The sequence below is a fragment of the Ceratotherium simum genome, chromosome 29 (genome assembly GCF_057802395.1).
Source record: "Ceratotherium simum simum isolate JZ-2026a chromosome 29, ASM5780239v1, whole genome shotgun sequence".
In the NCBI taxonomy this organism is placed as follows: Eukaryota; Metazoa; Chordata; class Mammalia; order Perissodactyla; family Rhinocerotidae; genus Ceratotherium; species Ceratotherium simum.
In genome coordinates, this window is record NC_141928.1 from 2,151,846 (window position 1) to 2,171,348 (window position 19,503).

At 53.7% G+C, this 19,503-nt stretch overlaps 2 protein-coding genes across 7 annotated transcripts; one reads left to right on the forward strand and one right to left on the reverse strand.

Annotated features, from left to right (window-relative positions):
• Nucleotides 1–752: 752 nt before the first annotated feature.
• ENTR1 (endosome associated trafficking regulator 1) lies at nucleotides 753–7,723 on the reverse strand. 5 transcript variants are annotated; one of them, XM_004423788.3, is made up of 10 exons: nucleotides 7,618–7,688; nucleotides 7,384–7,533; nucleotides 6,591–6,659; nucleotides 5,728–5,843; nucleotides 5,021–5,428; nucleotides 3,917–3,990; nucleotides 3,354–3,465; nucleotides 2,955–3,017; nucleotides 2,346–2,485; nucleotides 753–1,787 (listed from the first exon to the last, which is right to left on the reverse strand). In XM_004423788.3, the coding sequence occupies exons 1-10, from the start codon at nucleotides 7,685–7,687 to the stop codon at nucleotides 1,688–1,690; spliced, it is 1,302 nt and encodes a 433-aa protein (XP_004423845.2). In that variant the 5' UTR covers nucleotide 7,688; the 3' UTR covers nucleotides 753–1,687. The 5 variants fall into 5 exon arrangements, with proteins under 5 accessions (XP_004423845.2, XP_014637811.1, XP_014637809.2 ...); XM_014782325.2 differs by lacking the exon at nucleotides 7,384–7,533 and having other exon boundaries at nucleotides 7,618–7,723; XM_014782323.2 differs by lacking the exon at nucleotides 6,591–6,659.
• A 155-nt stretch (nucleotides 7,724–7,878) lies between these two features.
• On the forward strand, nucleotides 7,879–19,289 carry PMPCA (peptidase, mitochondrial processing subunit alpha). Of its 2 annotated transcripts, XM_087418804.1 has the most exons (13): nucleotides 7,879–7,978; nucleotides 9,283–9,485; nucleotides 9,913–9,992; nucleotides 10,238–10,320; nucleotides 11,874–11,968; nucleotides 12,834–12,934; nucleotides 13,363–13,626; nucleotides 13,967–14,059; nucleotides 14,140–14,258; nucleotides 14,371–14,461; nucleotides 14,615–14,677; nucleotides 16,675–16,819; nucleotides 17,948–19,289. In XM_087418804.1, the coding sequence occupies exons 1-13, from the start codon at nucleotides 7,908–7,910 to the stop codon at nucleotides 18,115–18,117; spliced, it is 1,578 nt and encodes a 525-aa protein (XP_087274930.1). In that variant the 5' UTR covers nucleotides 7,879–7,907; the 3' UTR covers nucleotides 18,118–19,289. The 2 variants fall into 2 exon arrangements, with proteins under 2 accessions (XP_087274930.1, XP_014637807.1); XM_014782321.2 differs by lacking the exon at nucleotides 7,879–7,978 and having other exon boundaries at nucleotides 9,337–9,485; nucleotides 11,876–11,968.
• The last annotated feature ends 214 nt before the right edge of the window (nucleotides 19,290–19,503 follow it).

Sequence of the window (19,503 nt, forward strand, 5' to 3'; positions counted from 1 at the left end):
GCGCTTCCCACATACACGTAGAGAACAGTGCAGTAACAGCCTATGTGTCCATCCTTGCTTCATCCAGAGCCCCCGCCCTGCGGCTGCAGCAGTTGGAGTGGCTGAAGTGCAGGGGCAGGTGAACGTTGGAGGGTTACTCTGGGTGGCCACCCTGCTTTGGGCCCAGCCTGGCCTGTGGGCAGTGGGGGAGGGGATGCCAGGCTGGCAATCTGCCCTGCGTATCCCCCACCCTCTGTAAAATGCAGTGCCTTTGCGCAGGGCTGCGGCCCTACGCGTCCTCCTGGCAGCCCCAGCCCTGCTTGCACGTTTCCCCAGCTGTCATGTGCACTTTCCTACTAGACGACCCTGTCTGAAGTCTGCTCTGACGACAGAACCTGGAAGCAGCTTTTCACCAACGGGCAGGGGCGTGAGATGGGGGGGTAAGCTAAGGGACATGTTCATGGTAACTTCTGGAAGGTTCTTACCTGTAGCTAAGACAGAGGGTCTAGCAATTTAAATCTTTTGAAAATTCAACCACATGATCTCAAACAATCTCCATGACTTGCGTGTTTACGGTATGCTGGTCACTGTGGTTGGGCCCAGGCAGCAGTGGTCTGAGTCTACCCTGACAACACGTACCAGGGGACTGACCCCTTAAACTATCAGCATGAATCACCCGTCATGACAAGGACAGGCCCCATGCCCTGGTGTTAGGGGACAGTAGCATGATTCTCAAACGTCAAGAACTGGCTGAGTCAGGAAAAAAAGGATAGTGCACGTGAATTTTAGAATTTATTAAATAAGAAAGCTCTCAATTTTAACAGGAGGGAAAATGTAAATTTATTTTAAAAAATAACATCTACAGGAAAAGAGCCAGAAAGGCGCACAGTGCATGTTATGCCCGCCCATGTGGGAGAGCGGGTGTAAAGGCACCTGGGCAACTCGAGCTAACCCGGGAAGGCTCCGCACACACTCTGCATTCCTCAGTTCTAAGCTTCACTGTACAAAATGCCACCTGAAGCGTCTATCAAAACCCTCCAGCCAAAAGCAGTTTTTCAAATCTGAAGGCCCAGAGAGATGTATGTGTAGACGGCCTCAGACCACGGAATGCCTGTGCCGACCCTGGTCCCTGTGGGAGGACGGCAGCATCCACCATGTGGGGCGTCCGTGCTCAGGCCACCAACCACAGGAGCCACCCCTGTGAAGGCTGCCGGCGTGGACTGGGAGCCAGAGGGGCACTGAGCGACGGCGGAAAGGCACAAGTCCCCATCCAAGGCGACCACCAAAACCACGGCTCACTTAGTGTTTTTCTCTATTTACGAAGTCAAGGACGATCAAGCGAACTTATCTTACAAATAATGTTCTGGAATGTAATGGAAAACCCTTATTACACAACTGCTGTTTTCATGTTTAGTAACTTTAAAAAATCACCAGCTTTTATAAAAACGTCTTCCGATAACTTATTAGTCTGTAACGCAGCAGCGTTGGGGGGGGCGCTGCATAGGTGGCACTGGGCAGCGCTCACACACAGGAGCTGCTCCTCAGGCGGAGAAGTAATACCGCTGGAGGTCATGAAATCAGCATCTCATGAGGAGTGTGTTTACTACGGGTGAGGCTGCATGTTTAAAGACACAACGGCATTTTTAAATCCAGCGAGTAGTGATGTCAGGATGTAAACAGGCTGCGAGCTGGAGCGTGTCAGTGGTTCTCAAGGCTCCTCCTCCTCACCTTTAATTTCAGAAATTCTGTCTATAGATTTAAGGATTTCAGCAACGAGATTCAATGTTTCAGCTCCAGAAACCAGCTGCCTAAAATGAAAAGACAGCTATTACAGGTTGCTGCTACAACTCTCCAATAGCAGTAACAGAAGCATTAAAGCAAACAAGTTCCCGAGTGAAAAGCACCGATTTTTAACATCTTATATTTTCTCTGAAGAGACTCTCATACTTGACTCAGAACAGGCTTCGTTATTCCCTAGAAGTGCTCAGGCCGTGGCTGGACACGGCCGGCCTTGCAGAATGCCCCGCCCAGGGAGAGATGGACGATGGCAAATATTAATGAGGGCGGCAACTGACGTCTCCCCAGGGCTCCCCTGTGCCACGCAGTACAGGGGCCTTCTTACAACAAGAGGGGATGTCGTTACTCCCCTCCACCCAGAACTCGGGTGTCGAGCAGGTGAAGGCGCAGGACTCAGGTGTGTCTGACGTTAACGTCCACACCTCCCAGCAAAGAACGGTCGTGGCCTCAGGGTTCACAGGATCAGCAAGCGCACCTCCCCCGGAGCCCCCGAGAACCACGCAGGGGCTGAGGGCCTCTCTGCCTCACCCCGCACGGTGCCAGGGCCCTCAGCTCCCGGCGGCACTCACTTGATGGATGAGTGTGCGTTGTTCATGACAGCGTGGAGGTTCTGCAGGGCCACCTCGGTGTTCTGCTTCACCACTGCCAGGCTGGCGCCCTGGCCCGACCGCAGGGCTTCATTCTCCCGCCTGACGTTCGAGACCTGCGCCTGGGGGTGGGAGCGGTGAAGGACTTTTATGGCTGAACAGGAGAGCAGCTAAAACACAGTCCCACTGAAGCAAACACAGCACCCTTGGAAGAGCAACCGAGGGGTCGGGGCCACGACAGCAGGAACTCTTTCCTAACTGGGGGCTCCTGAGGGACATGGGCCTAACGCTGGTCCCTTGAGTTCAGTCCCTCCTCAGCACCGATCTGCAAAAGAGAAATTCGTGCAAGTGCACGTACCAACCCAGACAACACAGTAAAGCCATGACTCTCTTGTTAAGCAGAAGAAACAGGACCAGGAGGACTCAGCTGTTTCCTTCCTTTACGGCCCGAGGGGCAAGCTCACGCTGTTGTGATTTTAGGTGCTTCATCTGTCAGGGGAGGGAAGAACCCCAGCAGAGGTTCTGTCATGTCTTTTCTGGAAGTCACTGGAATTTGCATGCACGTGACAACACTGAAGACCTTCTAATTACCTGGAGCAAGCTTACTTCCTGTTTGAGTTTCATAACGTGATTTTCTGCCTTTACAGCCCGTTTCTGTTAGCCAAAAAAAACCATCACTGACATGGTGCTATGGAAGCAAGACACATCCCTCTTCCCGACCCTCTGCCCGCACCCAGGAGCCCGGGCCAGCTCCCCCCAACCAGGCGCTCCACCCCCCAAGGCGGGCCCAGCCCTGGGTCAGAAGCCCATTGTGAGGGACCTTTTCCTGCAGAAGCTGTGCCCCCCCCCCCCCCCCCCGTGTCCCCAGGACAGGGCTCGGCTACAACGCCCAGGACTGCAACCCCCTTAGGGAGTGACACGCCCAGCACCTCACAATCTCCACCTGACAGCAGCTCTGCCCCCCCCCCAAACGAGGAGACTGTGTCCCACCGTCATCAGCTCCAGGTTCTGCTCCACCTGCTGAACCACGGACTCCAGATCCTGATAGTCACTTTCCTCCTTTATCATTTTTGCTTCTAATTTCCGCTCAAGGGTCCTCACCCTTTTAAAGGAAACACCCACGTTATGAATAACTCACATGACTAATTCTAAGAATCTTCTAAAAGGCATTGTAATTGGGTCGATGAGATAAAAACCACAAGAGCCCACTGTCTCAGAAGGAAGCTCCGGGGGGCAAAGGCCTGAGCTGGTACCCTCAGGGCGGGATCCAGAGCGGCTCACGGTCAAGGGCAGCAGCTCACGGTCAAGGGCAGCGGGGAGCCGACTGGCGGCTCTGCTGCTCTGTTATCAGGTGTGCTTGATTCTGGTCTAATGTTTAAAGTAAACTTACACAAAACACAAGAAACAAAACACAAGTGTTTGATACTGAGGATTTCACATACAATAAACCCCAGACTCAGTTCAACTCAGATTACTTCGTGACCGTTCTAGAACTGATTGCTCTGAGTGGTGGAGATGTTTTAAACTGCAATCCTAACTAGAAGCTTACATACATTTCTGTCTGAGTTTCAGAGAAGCTCTGGACCTCAGTCAGCTTTCTTCTTAGCTTAGCATTTTCATCTGTCAGCTGTAGAGAGAAAATCCTCATTAGAGACCCAGTGTCTTGCACTCAAAAGGGGTCTGCATGTCTGCACTTTGGCTCTGAGTCAACCTAGAGGCCACTCAGAGAACCACCGGGAATGAAGCTATCTATTTTTTAGAGGCTTATGGTCACAGACTCCAATTTTACTCATATCTTCTAACTCTTTTTTAGGTGATTATAACTTTTAAAAAACTTTCCTGGGCCGGCCCCGTGGCTTAGTGGTTAAGTGCGCGCGCTCCACTGCTGGCGGCCCGGGTTCGGATCCCGGGCGCGCACCGATACACCGCTTCTCCTGCCATGCTGAGGCCGCGTCCCACGTACAGCAACTAGAAGGATGTGCATCTATGACATACAACTATCTACTGGGGCTTTGGGGAAAAAAAAATAAATTAAAAAAAAAACTTTCCTCTAGGGGCCAGCCCAGTGGCGTAGCGGTTAAGTTCATGCGCTCCGCTTTGGCGGCCCGGGGTTTGTGGGTTCAGATGCTGGGCGTGGACCTACGCACCACTTATCAAGCCATGCTGTGGCGGCGTCCCATATAAAGTGGAGGAAGATGGGCACAGATGTTAGCCCAGGGCCAGTCTTCCTCAGCAAAAAGAGAAGGATTGGCAACAGATGTTAGCTCAGGGCTCGTCTTCCTCACAAAAAACAAAAAAATTTCCCCTACTCAGAACACTTGGCGAGACATCCCTGAGCTGATGGCTGGAGTAGATCCTTTTCTGAGGGGCAGCCCTTTGTGGGGCTCATCTTTGCTCCAGTGCAGCCTAAGACAGGCCATTTCTCATAAGCCTTGCACAGTGCTTTTCAATTTGTTACGTTCACAGCATAATCGGGTAGCAGAGGGGAGAGCGCTTTGCACGGAGACTCCGCAGCAGGCTGCTGCACACATACTGGCTTGTCCTTGGAGCCCAAACCCCTGGCCATCAAGGACACAGAGGCTCCAGGTTTCCTCCATGACACTGCTCAGACAGGAGCTGTTTACCAGGGCACCGGCACACAGCCCCCCGGCACTTACTGCTTCGTAACTTATCTGCAGCGTCCGAAGGTGCCTGTCTCCCAGAGACTCTCCGTGGGCGGCAAAGTCTGCACTGGGGCTCCCCGATGGAGAAGCGCGGGAGTCGGAGTCACTGAGTGTCCAGGGGGGCAGAGACTCGGGCCCCACCAGCTCCGACGGGTTGGAGAAAAAGGAGACGTATGTGCTGCAGGGCGACATGCTGGCAAGCACCCTCGAGGAGTGGGTCTGCTCCACAGCAGACGGCAGGTAGGCCCCGTTCCACCCATCGTCCTCATCCTCGTCCTCGTCCAGGAGATCACCAGCCCCCGTCGGGTCTTCGAAGAAAGGCTGCTGATATTCCAGGCCGTACGCCCCGGTTTGAGAGGCTGGGGAGTCGCGGTCGAGTCCCAGTGAGTGCCTCGGGGTTTCCTAAACGAAACAGCGGGAGGAAGGCTCAGACCCAGGAGCCACTGCAGGCCTTTCTTCCTAGATGTTCAACACTGGAACATAAGAAAGGCCTCATCTTGTCCACCAGGAAAGACGAGAGCCAGGGAGGATCCCAACAGCTTCTTAACCCACACAATTTCTCCACTAGCATTAGCAGCTGCCTCGCGCTGCCCCACAACTCTTGCACCATCTTCTCTAAAGGAAGGCTGCAAATCAGAAGAGAGACGTCTTCTGGAGGACTTTCCTGTCTCAAGTCACTGCAAACAACTCCTCAGATTTACCTTTGAATAAATCCTGCTGTTGGTTGTGTCCTCTTTCGACAGGCCAAGGCTCTTAGTTTTCAGAAACTCTTTAAAGGAGAATGGATTTGTCTCTTCAAGATCATCAAGTTTATCATCTGAAATAATAACAGACATCACAAATGCAAAAAGTCCTGTGAAGGTCATTAAAAGGGAACTTTCCTATTCATTTCTCTTTCCAGAACACGACCACATCTAAAATTGGGAATGCCACCTCATCATTCCACCAGAACTCAGTGACAATAGGAAATGAGAAAGCTGGCCAATAAAACAGATCTGCTTCTGCATTCAAGACAACCCTTCCCGTTCCCAACCCCTTGGTTCCCACACCTTGCTGCTCAGGGGAACCACCGGGGGATCAAGACTACCACGAGCCTCTGCTCCCACGCAGGCCGACTGGGGCACCACCTGCCCTGGGGGTGTCCGGGCTGCAGTGGTGCGGCCAAGTTGGGAATCACTGCTCCACCTCTATCCTCTTCCTTCTTGCTCTCCCAGTACCTAACCGCCACCCCGCAGTCTTTTCGGCCCCGCAGTGAGCCGAGACCAGGTGCCAACTTTGTGTCAAGTTGGCTCCTGTACTCCCAGCTCCTGCTGTCCCCTCAGACCCCTCAGGTGTGACTTCCTGCCCCCTGGCCGTCCCTCACATCTCAGGTTCTCTAGACCTTGTGCTCTCCTTTCTTCTCCCCCAGGGTCAAGATTGAGTTCGTGGGATTCTACCGCCACCTGCTCTTTCAGGATCCAGGTACCGGTTATATGCTGTCAAACTGACAACCCCGCCACCGGGCACGTGCCCGGCACTGAGTGTCAGACAGAGAGAAAAGGAAAGGATTACTGAACTACTCTACCTCCAAAATGTGTCTCCTGGGCTCCCGATGGACCTTGCTTAGTACACTTCCCCTTTCCAAAGCCAAAATCTGCAGAGAGACATTGTCACCTCACTGTGATCATGGTAATCCTTCATGACCACAACGTTTTTCTCAACATGTGGTCTCTACTGGTGTGGTTCTCGTAGCCTGGGGGAACTTCTAAAACACCAGCCCCCAGGCTCCTGCCCAGGGAATAGTCTGATTTGCATGGGCCCTGGCATCTGTGACTCTGAAAAAGCTCCCAGAGGTGTGGATGCCCAGGGGGGCTGTGCACATCCTCCTCTGTCTTGTGACAGCCCCTGAATGCCCTCGTGGGTTGCCATTAGCCTCTCAGACCCTGATGTAACCACCTAATCCCTCGCTGCACACCCTGGATGCAGCTGCTCGGGAGAAATGAGGATGAACTAAAGCTGGCACTGCCGGGCCGTCATGACCGGAGGATTGCTCCAGCTGTTTCCAATCACCAACTTCTGAGTGAAGGCTCCCTTGCCCTCCTCCCCACCATCTGGAAGGAGGAGGTGATTTCCTGTGCTCCCACTGGACATACCTCTACTCCGGCACCTACCAGCCTGGATTGGAACTGTCTGGGGGCGTCTCCCCAAGACCAGACTGTGAGCTCCTAGCGGTGGGACCGCTCTCCACCTCTGTATTCCCAGTGCCCGGCACACAGTGGCGCCCAGCGCTCACCGCTGGGTCAAGGGATGAGCTAACGCTACAGCAGAGTTACCTACAGGTGGTGCCGGCACCCGGGTCCCTGCGGCTCGTCTCTCACCTGTGTCTCCCACGGAAGCTAGCACCGGACCGGGCACATAGCACATAAACGTCGGCCGAATGCCGAAGAAGTGGGAGTCCAGGTCCCCGCCACGGGGGCGCTCACAGTCTAGCTGGGGGAGACAGGACCGGCGCTCAGAGAACGCTGGAGCTGTAATAAACAGGGGCGACTCACCGCGGCCCGGCCCTCCCCGCCTGGTCCTCCCCTCCCCTGCCCTCCCGGCCCCCCACTCACCGTCCGGAATGACGAGGCTCCGGGCCCGGGACAGCGGGGGGACGCCCGGGCGGCGCGCGTAGCCCGCCATCGCCGCGGGCCCAGCCGCGCCCGCCCTCCCTAGCCCGGCAGCGGCAGCCCCATGGCCCCGGCCCGCCCCGGCCGCAGCCCGAGTCACCCGCCCCGTTGCCCGCCTCTCCCAGCCCCTCGCCGTGGCTTCCGCTCCGGGCGCCGGAAGCGCGCCCCCGCGCGCCGGGCTGGAGGGCGGGGCGCCCGGAAGTGACGACAGAAGCGGTGGGCGGAGACCCAAGATGGCGGCCGTGGTGCTAGCGGCGACGAGACTGCTGCGGGGTCCGGGCCCCTGGGGCGGCGCGCGGCTGAGGTGAGCGAGGGCGGGCCGGGGGCCGGGGCCCGGGGGCCGGGGCGGCCCGCGTCTCCCAGGACGCTCTTCCCTTGGCTTGCCCATGCGCGAACGCGGCGCCGGGGGGTCGCGCTCGGGCTGCAGGACCCCGGCCTGGTCCCCGGGGCGACGGGGGCTCCTCCCCGCCTGGCGCCCCGGGCCTCGATCCCCGTCCGTCTCTCCTCCCCGGCTGCGGGGCCCTCTCCAACCCTCTCCTCTCGGGCCCACGGGGCTCGTCTGAGGCCACGTGTCCTCCCGCCCGGCCCCTTCCTGCCGCTGCCCCTTAGGAGGCCGGCCCTCTAGAGCCCAGAGCCCGGACTCCGTCGGCCCCAAAGCGGTGCCCTTGACTACCCTGCTCTGTCCCCTCGCCTGTTGATATCTGGGTTTTTCCGTCCGCCCCGGGGGCCGGGCCCGTCTCTTCCCACACTGGCGCGGGCACTCAAGCAACAGGTAGCTGTTGACCCCTCGTTATATCCAAGCGCTGTGTCGGGCGCAGGGATGTGGCGGGAACAGAGACACCGTTGCTGTCCCCAGGCAGTGGACACAGAGAGGAGCGAGCACAAAGTATCAGCGATCGTATAGGTGCTTTGAAGTAAAGAGCAGCGTTCAGTGGTAGAAAGTGCCAGGAGAGGCTAACTTGAGGTAGAACGAGGAGGGGTAGCCTGAGGAGGCGACATTAAGGGAAGAGATGGAGAATGAGAGAAGGGTCCGTGTGTGCGGGTGAGGCCACCGCAGGCCTGGAATAGTGAGACAAAAGCTTTGGGGATGAGGACCCAAGTGTGTTCCAGGAGTGGGCCCCCAGGCCACTGTGATGGGGACCTACTGGGGGCTGGGGGGACGGGTTTTAGGAGATGAGTTTGGAGAGGGAGTCAGAGCCAGACCCGCAGGGCCTTCGGGGCCAGGTTAGGGGGTGTGGCTTCTTTTTAGACTCCAGTGTGGCTGCCGAAGGGCAGAGCTGTGCTTGGTGCCGCGTCTGTAGGAGCTGACTTAACTGGCCACCCCGCTCAGAGTGAGGGGCTGTTATTCCTGTCTCTTTTACCGAGGTGGCAGTTAAGGCCCAAAGAACTGAACCAGCTCACTGCAGGTTCCTGGGCTGAGCCGGGATTTGTACTCAGCAGTGGTGCTCTTGATCACTCCTCTGCTTCTTGAGGCGTCTAGAAACAAATCCTTCAGAAGGGGAGGTGTTGACTTTTAATACGGACAAAACACAACTAACTGCACCTGAGTCGTCGCCGCAGGTTCCGTGTCTCCAGTTTGTTGTAACTGGGCCACTTTCTCTGTTTTAGGTTCGGAGCCCCTGCATGCAGGCAGTTCAGTAGTGGCGGTGCCTATCCCAGCATCCCCCTCTCTTCTCCCTTACCCGGAGTACCCAAGCCTGTTTTTGCTACAGTCGATGGACAGGAAAAGTTTGAAACCAAAGTTACCACACTGGATAATGGGCTTCGCGTGGCATCCCAAAATAAGTTTGGACAGTTTTGTACGGTAGGAAGTAAGTACTGTGGGTAGAGTTGTGCGCGGTCCCACTTGTTTGAGCTCGCACGTGCTCGGGTTGACTGTCAGTTGTAATCAGTACATCATTTATGAATTGTATCCGGAGTGCAAGAGCATGGTGTAGAATCTGAAAACTTAGTCATCAGAGTATGGACAGTGGCTGTTTTAGTGTTGGGTATTTTCCTTATTCTACCTTTCTGTAATTCTAAAAACTTTTCAGCGCAAATGTAAAGCATACAATCCCATAAATGTTGATGTATGTCTATAGCTGTGAAATCATGATAATCAAGATAACAAACATCTATCACCCTTAAATAGTTAAATCTAGCTATTTAGTCATAGTCACGATTTTAATAAGTTTCTTTTGATTAAATCTTCCCTTTTGAACATCTGATTTAATCTGTCAATTTTCTTTCTATTGCCAGTTCTTATTAATTCAGGATCAAGATATGAAGCAAAATATCTTAGTGGAATTGCTCACTTTTTGGAAAAATTGGCATTTTCGGTCAGTGTACAATTTCTGATTTTTGAGACTATAGTTGGGAAGAATATCAAGTTTTGCTGTTCTAGAGCTGTTATTTTAATAAAAGATTAAGTTGCCAGGTTAATGCTAATAAAAGGTTTTTAAGTTAAGAGATAATTTGAGTTCATGTGTTTTGAAAGCAAAAGTAAATTTTCTTCTTAAAAATAGTATATGACAGGTTGTTTTGGATTGCTTATTTAGGTTTTCTTATTTTTCTTTTCCACTAGTCTACTGATCGATTTAACAGCAAAGATGAAATCTTGCTTACCCTGGAAAAGCATGGAGGTATTTGTGACTGCCAGACATCAAGGTAGACCAGCTTTTACGTACAGGCTTATTTTGCATCCGTGTAGAACTATTGTTCTCATCCTTGGTTAGAGTCCTGCTGGGCCCTGCCCCTTGGAGAGGCTGTGGGGGTTAACGGTGAGAAGTGAGCCCTGGCCTGGCAGAGAGTTGGGTGGAGAATGGAGGGGCAAAACACAGGTGGCAGCACTCACACAGAGGAACACGCTTCCAAGGCCAAGCAGTCCCCAGCAGGGTGCTCACCCTGTCATTTGACCCAGGCTGCTGGCCGGGCACTGGGCTGCAGAGCAGGCCCTGTCTCCAGGATGCTCACAGATTGGGCAGAGGGCCACACCACAGGTAATGTACACGAGAGCCAGGAACCAAGGGTGGTAGGAGCGTAGGGGACAAGCAGCTAGCTTGGTCTAGGAGTCAGGAAAGGAATGACGGGCAACTCGACACTGGGGCTGGTTCTTGAAGGAGTTTGCCAGGAAGATGAAGGAAGGAGGCAGCTGAGACAGCAAGCAGCAGGTACAAAGGCTCAACCTGGGAGAGGCAGTGGCCCATCTGGGGACAGGGAGTAGTCCAGTGTGTAGCTGGAGCACAGACGGGGTGGAGCTGCTGTGGATAACGGCAGGTGGTGTTTGTCTGCCAGGTGTGGGGTACATTCAGAAAGCTCTGTTCAGGGCAATGTGAGGAGGGGGGACAAAGATCACAATTTTCTAAGCAGTTATTTAAATTTGAATGCTAAAAAATTACATGTAAAAGATGGCTAAAATGCCAAGAATTAGAGTTAGGAGGGAGGCAGTGTATTCAAATTTTCAAAAACCGTGTATTCAGAAACCACCAGTTCTCAGCTGCCCATGAATGAAGTCCACACTCATTGCCTAGTGTTAGATCCTGCATGTTCTTGCCTCAAATCTCTTCCTCCGTCTCCCCAGGGAACTCCCTCTGGTCAGACAGGCCAGTGTCCTGACTCCAACAGAGCCCACTAATTGTCAGCTCAGGCTTTTGTTTCTGCTGCTCTGCCACGTGCATCTTCAAAGACACTGGTGGCCCTGTCCCCCTGGGGGGCTCACTCTTGTCTGCATGGCAGTTGTGTCTGTTCTGCACGGTCTCCTGCTTGACTGTGCTCCATCTCGGGGTTCTGTGGTTGTCATGCTCTGCCTTCCCTGGCTGACTCTGTGCATGTCTGATCACAGTGCCTCGTGCTGTGAGCTAATGCTACAACCAGTTTCTGTGCCCCAACCATCTAAGGCCAGGCACATTCCCATGTTGACCAGTCAGTTCATACGGCAGACGCTCAGGAAGCACGGGATGAAGTGGTTCACCTTGGAGGGAGCCAGTGCTTGTGAAAACCTCTCGGAACTGGCTCTCTTCCATGTTGGCTGGACGCTGTCTTCTAGTCCAGTGCGTAACCTGCGTGCAGTTGTGGTTCCTGCCTGCCAGGAGTTTACCCTGTTAGACGGGCAAAGGGAAAAAGCACCACGTGTGTGCTGATCCTTCGTGCAGAATGATGAAAATCCCCACTGGTGTATACCTTTTGTGACCTCAGTGCCCAGCAGTGTGGGTTTTTTCCAGAGACACCACCATGTATGCTGTGTCTGCTGATTCTAAAGGCCTAGACACCGTGGTTGGCTTGCTGGCTGACGTGGTCCTGCACCCCAGGCTAACAGGTGAGCACGCAGGCCTCTCGAGGGGGCCGGGATCCTGGGAGGGGTGCTGAAGCACTGCCCCTGGGGACAGCCCTGTGTTATTGGGGCCCTTGGGCTCACCTACGGTGACAGTTGGCACAATTTCATTGGAAATAGTGCTGTTGGTTGGAAAAGTCCTTGATGCTTAATAGTTTCACACATCTCTCTGCGCTCTGACATTTTTAGTGAAATTCGTTCTTTCATTTCAGAAAGGCATCTCAGACTGTCTTTAAACACCCTGACTAACATGCTACTAAAAGTTTCCACGTCCTGTCTCCCTTCTCTTCCTTGGCCTTGCCAATGGCAGGACTTTGAGCTCCCTGCCAGGAGAGGGCTGGGAGAGGGGCCATGCTGACTGTTTCAGTGGGTCTAATCCAGCTCTGTTTCACAGCAGCCTGGCCTTGGTGTTCCAAGGCTGCAATTCCAGGTTAAGATCTTTCTGGTCCTTGTTCCAGTTAGCTGATGAAATGGCACCCCTGCCATTGGTCTGTGCCTCTGCGTTCCAAGCGCCGTCCCACCCAGGGTCATTTTATCCTTATAGCAACACACTGGGACAGACAGGTCAGGGACCTGAGTGCTTCTTACGAGGAGGTGGCTGAGGCTCAGCAGGTCCACGTGGCTGCTTCGTGGCAGAGCCAGAAGAGAGGCCCGAATCCTCCAGGCCCCTGCCCGCCTGGCGCTCACCCACTTCCTCACACAAGTACCCCAGGTCTGCCCCGGATGAAGGCAGAGGAGACTCTGCCGACGTCCACCAACCAACCACGCTTGGCCCCGCTTGGCGACTCGGGCTCGGTGTGGTCTCCGTCCTCGCCCGTGCAGTCTGAGCCTTGTCTTTGGGTCTTTGCAGATGAAGAACTTGAGATGACTCGAATGGCTGTCCAGTTTGAGCTGGAGGACATCAACATGCGGCCTGACCCAGAACCACTTCTCACCGAGATGATTCACGAGGTGACGCAGAAAACCCACAGGTGCCCCACCTCCATGGCAGTGGCCCTCCTGACACCAGGGCAGTTGGGAGGGGGTTGTTGGCCTGCCTGTTGTCATCCTCACAGGTTACGAGTGTTGACAGAACATTCTTAATTTCTGAATCTGCTATCTTTGCAAGTTTTTAATTTTCCAGTTCTTAGAGTAATAGGATCTTTATCACTCCATTTCTAGAATGAGCCTTTTGTTTTACAATTTTATGGCTTTTCATACTGGAGAGGTAGATTGTATTATTTTTATAAACACACAAAGCTGCTGCCACCAAACCGTAGCTAAAATAAGCCACTGGTGGGCTTGTCTGAGCCTGGCGGGGTACAGCAGGCCCAGCTTGCTCGAGGAGACCTAGTTGTGTTCCCATTGCAACTTGTGCTTCTCTCTGCTTCCTTTATTAGGCTGCTTACAGGGGAAACACAGTTGGCCTCCACCGTTTCTGCCCCACAGAAAATATCGCAAAGATTGACCGAAAAGTACTTCATTCCTACCTGAGAAACTACTATACCCCAGACCGCATGGTGCTGGCTGGGGTGGGAGTCGAGCACGACCACCTGGTGGAATGCGCCAGAAAGTACCTCCTGGGAACCCAGCCAGCCTGGGGAAGTGAGAAGGCCGTCGATGTTGATAGATCTGTAGCACAGTACACCGGGGGGATTGTCAAGGTAAAGCAGTGACGGAAAAGATCCGTGACCTTGGGGGATAGATGCTTTCTTTGATTTCTGTTTTTGGTGTGTTCTTATACGTAGTCTGCCGTGTTAGAGTTCACTATTACACCTTCTGGTCTCAGAGCCTAACGCGTGTTCCTTTTCTGGAGCTGAGAGCTTGTCAGGACTGAGTTGAGCTTTGGCAGAAGGTCAGGGATAGTTCTTGCCTCTAGAGGGAGTTTGCTGACGTTTGTGTATGATTTCTGTAGAAGCGTTTTTAAGGTGATCTGACCCGAGATGTTTGCGAACCCTGGTGGGTTTTCATGTGGGTACACTCGGTCACTCTTCTTGGTTACAGCTGGAAAAAGACATGTCCAGTGTCAGCCTGGGCCCAGCCCCGTTCCCCGAGCTCACGCACATCATGATAGGGCTGGAGAGCTGCTCCTTCTTGGTAAGTCCCGGCGGGGTCAGATGGTGCGTCCATGGGCCGGGAGCCTCTCTCGGCTGAGCTCTGCCCTCTGTCTCCCGCAGGAGGGAGACTTCATCCCCTTTGCTGTGCTGAACATGATGATGGGAGGAGGTGGATCCTTCTCAGCCGGCGGGCCTGGCAAGGGCATGTTCACCCGGCTCTATCTCAATGTGCTCAACAGGTAGGTTGGATGCTTCTCACCTGGCTGTCCTCAGGGTTACCAGGCCCAGCCGAGGGTGCTTTTAGACTGTGATGCCACTTTCCACGTGTCCCCTTCTCTACGTTCCCCACAGGCACCACTGGATGTATAATGCAACCTCCTACCACCACAGCTACGAGGACACGGGCCTCCTGTGCATTCACGCCAGTGCCGACCCTAGACAGGTGAGGGCCGGGCTGCGCCTGCCAGCCTCGTTTCCGCTGCAGGTCAGGTCTCAGGACAGGAAGCTGCTCCTTCAGAGCAGGGCAGTTCACTGCTGGGACCAGAACAGGCTGGCGGGTTGAGATCGCTCTTCATCTCTGTGCTCTCTTCCCTAGGTTCGAGAAATGGTGGAAATCATCACGAAGGAGTTCATTCTGATGGCTGGAACTGTGGATGTGGTGAGTAGGGCTTGGAGCCATTTCCCAGCGTCCCACAGCGCTGGACAGCAGGGAACTCTGCTCTGTCAGGGTGCCCCCAACACCAGTATCCCAGCCAGACAGGCCAGCCTGTGGGGAGCCCCTCCTCCCTGGGCTTAGTCCTGAGAACCATGCGCCGTGCTTCCCCAGCACTCGGTCTGCATCTGACTGACCGGTGCGTCCTGTGACTACTCGTGTCCGTTTTCTGCTTCCCTGAAGGAGCTACTGTGGAGAAGTCGGTGCCCCCTTCTCAGCCCTTAAAAGGATGTGAGTTAGGGCAGCATCGTACTGAATGAGCCACTCGGGCATTTTCCTGCCTTTTCCCTGGCTCCATTTTATGTTTTAACCTAAGTTTTTGTTTCCTTGTTTTTTTAAGCTTAGTTTTTTGATGTTTTTAGATGTTTAGAAACCTTGCTACTTCCTAGACCAGAACTGGTACAAATAAGCAGATTTTCTATACGTGCTGTATATAGAAGTGTGTGCATGTGCACACGCACAGAGAAAGTACCAGACAGAGAAACCCAGCATGTGAGCCGTATGCCTCTGGGGGCTGGCGCACGTGCTTCATCTTTAGATCTTCTTTTTTGCACGTTCTGTGTTTTCTGCAGTAATCACATAATCTCTTTTTAATCAGAAAAAGAAGGCATTATTTAAAAAATAAAAATGCATTTAAAAGTTAACCCTTGGGCCGGCCCCGTGGCTTAGCGGTTAAGTGCGCGCGCTCTGATGCTGGCGGCCCGGGTTCGGATCCCGGGAGCGCCCCGAGGCACCACTTCTCCGTCCAACGTGAGGCCGAGTCCCACGCACAGCAACTAGAAGGATGTGAACCTATGACATACAACTATCTACTGGGGCTTTGGGGGGAAAAAACTGAATAAATAAAATCTTAAAAAAAAAAAAAAATAAATAAAAGTTAACCCTTGATTGTTCCATTAGTGTCCTGCTAGAAAAACAGTATTTTCCACTAATGTGAAGTCAACTTGAGGTACATTTCAAGTATTTGCCTGAAATTGCAAAAATTAAAAAACCTGTCTTAAGTTAGGAATTATTTTACTTGAGAAACGTCACAGGGGCTGGCCCCATGGCCTAAGGGTTAAGTTCTCACGTTGCACTGCGGCGGCGGCCCAGGGTTCGCTGGTTCGGATCCTGGGCGTGGACCTACTTACCACTCATCAAGCCATGCTGAGGCGGCATCCCACTCTACAATTATGATACACAATTATGTACTGGGCCTTTGGGGAGAAAAAAAGAAAAAGAGGAAGATTGGCAACAGATGTTAGCACAGGGCCAATCTTCCTCAACAAAAAAAAAAAAGGTACAGAATCTCAGCAGCCAATATGGTTTCCAGTATTTGTTCTTTAAAGTCTGATAGCTCCCAGGTTAATTTCTCACCCAGTGCCGTTTCTGTGCCCTCATTCCAGGCTGGACTTCATGAACGTAATTCACTGGTCAGGTGTTTAAATTTCATACTTAGAGAGGCTCGGGATACAGACTTGGTGGATTGAGTTGTTTCCCTCAGAGTTTTTCAGGGAGTGTGGGGAACACAGTTTCCTGGGCCCTGCACCTGGGGTTTGGGTGGAGCCCCAGGATCTGTGTTGATTTTATTTTCGTCATGATTTCAACGTGTGATCAGCTTTGGGGTCCTGGAGTTTGGGTATTTGATTCTTTACTATTCCCATGCTGCATGGCAAACTCCTTAAACAGTAAATAAGAATTCAAGGGAAGCACACTTCTTTATTTCAAATGTGGCAAAGGCCCTGACCCAGAAATTGCGGAGGAAGCAGGCAGGATTGCTCGTGACGTGGGCCTGCGAGCCCAGCAGGTGGTGGAGCCCGTCTTGCCTTATTTCTGCCTTGGGTAAAGTGTGGCCAGGATGCCTTTCGTCAGCTGCTCTGCTGGCCGAGGCGTCTGAGTGACTGGGTGACAGTGCGTGAGCCTGCTGTGCACTGAGCCATGCGGCCTGGTTGTTGACCCCCCAGGTGGAGCTGGAGCGAGCCAAGACGCAGCTGATGTCCATGCTCATGATGAACCTGGAGTCCAGGCCTGTGATCTTCGAGGACGTGGGGAGACAAGTGCTGGCCACGTGTTCCAGAAAGCTGCCCCATGAGCTGTGCGCGCTCATCCGTGAGTACTGTGCTCCCCTGGGGCCTGAGGACGCCTACTTGGCTCAGATGAGACTTCTCTCCCTCCCAGAAGACAGTCGTGGGCCTCCTGTGGGCTGGCTCCCGCACCCTACGCCTTCGTCCTTTACCAGGCTCACTTCCCAGCCCTGCCACGTGTTAACTGTGTACCTTATCTGTGGGACCCCAGCTTTTCATGCCCCCCTCGTAAAAGGGCCTTTCACTAGTTCTCCGGGTTTTCAAGCGGGTTCAATCAGACGATGGATGGAAAGTGCTCGGTGCGGTGCTGTACTGCACGTGGAGAGGCAGTAGCTCCGATGATTGTTGTCCTTTGTGGCTCTGTGGCAGGTGTCTCAGCCCCATATTTCCGTGGCCTCCCACGAGTGACCTTCAGGAACTTGAACTTTCTCCAGTTATATGTCAAACTTTATTGCTTGTGACTCGGTGTGGACAGGTTTGTCTTAGCTTCATCAGATTCTCAAAGGTCCACGTCGCCTGGGCTTGGAGTCCTGCCGGGGACAGCACTTGCCCCCCCACGCCTGGACCCTTGTCCTTCCTTGGGGAACCCCCTCAGACCCTCGAGTGTGACAGTACCCAGTCTCCCTAAGGCCTCATCTTCTGCAGCAAAATAACACCTACTGGTTGGCGTGTTCCCGGGGTGGTTCCCAGGTGCCCTCCTCTGCAGGCCGGGCCGCACGTGCAGCTGCACAGCCCTTCAGCCCCTCTTTCTGACCTCACCCTTCTGTCCCTGCAGCCCTGAGGGTTGTTGTGTTTTCCTTCCCTGCAGACCCATCATATAGTTAACTCATGAGACGGGGAGCTCTTTCTTGTTAACTATGTTAACTCTCCTGGGGTGGCACGTCCTTCCACATTTGAGAGTAATTTTAAACCATTGATGCTCCCTGTTGACCAAGAAAAACTCGTTTCCCCCTGACTCCCCGTCCCATCCACACACGGCTGCATCTGGACCCTCTGGAGTCCTCAGCACCCCTCCCCCGCAGGTGGGGGTAATGGCAGATGGTGACCCCCCCCCCACTCAGTCCGTTTAGTGACCACAGCTGTGACCTGGAGACAGACGGAGTCAGTGTGGGCATCTGGCAGTCCCCTGACATCTCTTTGTTCTCCGTGCCAGGCAATGTGAAGCCAGAAGACATCAAGAGAGTTGCTTCTCAAATGCTCCGCAGGAAGCCTGCCATGGCCGCGCTGGGTGATTTGACTGACCTGCCGACCTACGAGCACATCCAGGCGGCGCTATCGAGCAAAGACGGGCGCCTGCCCAGGACATACCGGCTCTTCCGGTAGAGGCCCTCCGGGACCCCACGCGGGCTGAGAGCTGTGGATAGAGCGCATTTTTATACAGGTTTTCTGGATGTGAACTTAGTGCAAAAACTCATAAACGGTGCAGACTGTGGGACTCTTCTCAAATTTGAACAGATTGGATGTCGTCGGAGCACAGCTCAGTTTCCATTCCTTCAGGCTTGGATGTGCCAATCAGTGGAATAAAGATGAAGGTTTACCTTAAGTCCAGCCAGAAACAAGGTGGAGTGCAGAAAGGTTCAGCGCAGCTGTAGGAACCCAGGTCGTGAGTTTCAGCAGGCGGGCTCGCTGTGGGTCCCCTGAGGCTATATCGGTCACTCAGCGGGTCAGTGCAAGCGGTCTCATGACAGAGGCCGGTGGGCCTGTCACCCTGCCTGGCATCCTGGGAGGCCTGTGCTGCCCCCACTAAGCTGCCGCCTCTCATGATGGTCACTGACCACCGTGGCGGGTCCCAGGGTGAGGCAGGAGCATGTCTCGCTTCACAGAGCGCTGCCGGTGCCCTGGGGCCCTCTGCTATCACTGTGGCGATAAGGTGGCAGTGTTTCCTTCCTTCTCGGTTACAGGAGGGATTGTTACATAACTCACAACTTTCCTAAAACAGAGAAGGCTCGGAAGTGGGTGAGTGAGACCTTTCTCCCCGAGAATTGTCCAATATTGTGAAGCCTCTTGCCTTCAATGGAAAGACTCATTCTGATTTCAGAGGTGTCAGAATGCACGGAGGCGGGGTTGGGGTTTCTTGGAATTGGTGGTGGGTGGTAACAGCAAAGGCTGGAAACATTTTAAAAGGTGAGAAGACTAAAGAGCTGTAGATTCCGTGGGTGTGCAGATGTTTCAGGAGAACCAAAAGGTCAGATGACTTTGGTAATATAGGATAGCTTCGTGGTTCTCAAAGTTAGACACCCATAGAACCCTGGGGTTCCATGTAGGGGAGCCTGGGGCCTGGGAAGCTGCAAAACCGTGTCAGGTCGTTCCCATGCTGCCCTAGTTCAGAGGGCAGCTACGTGGCACACACAGTCAGTGGCTTGCACAGAATTGGGCTGCACAGGTCTGTTGGAGAAGCGCGTGGTCTCCGAGTCATACTTTAAGAGCCCAGCCTCTGCAGTACAGATGGAAGAGGGAGGGAGGTTCGAGGAAGTCAAATAAACGTTTAAATGGTACTCCTGTTATTTAATGCATTTGTTTTGCCTGGGCCTATTGTCATCTACCTCTGCAGCTCACGTTCCAGACTAAGCGACTGTTTGCGTCTGCCCCAGGCCCTGCACTGCTCTCCGCAGGGCGTAATGCCCAGTCCGCTGGGGGCGGAGCCGAGGGAGACAGCCCGAGTCAAATGGCAGGTGGTCCAACAGTGTGCATTGTCAGGTGTCAAAGACT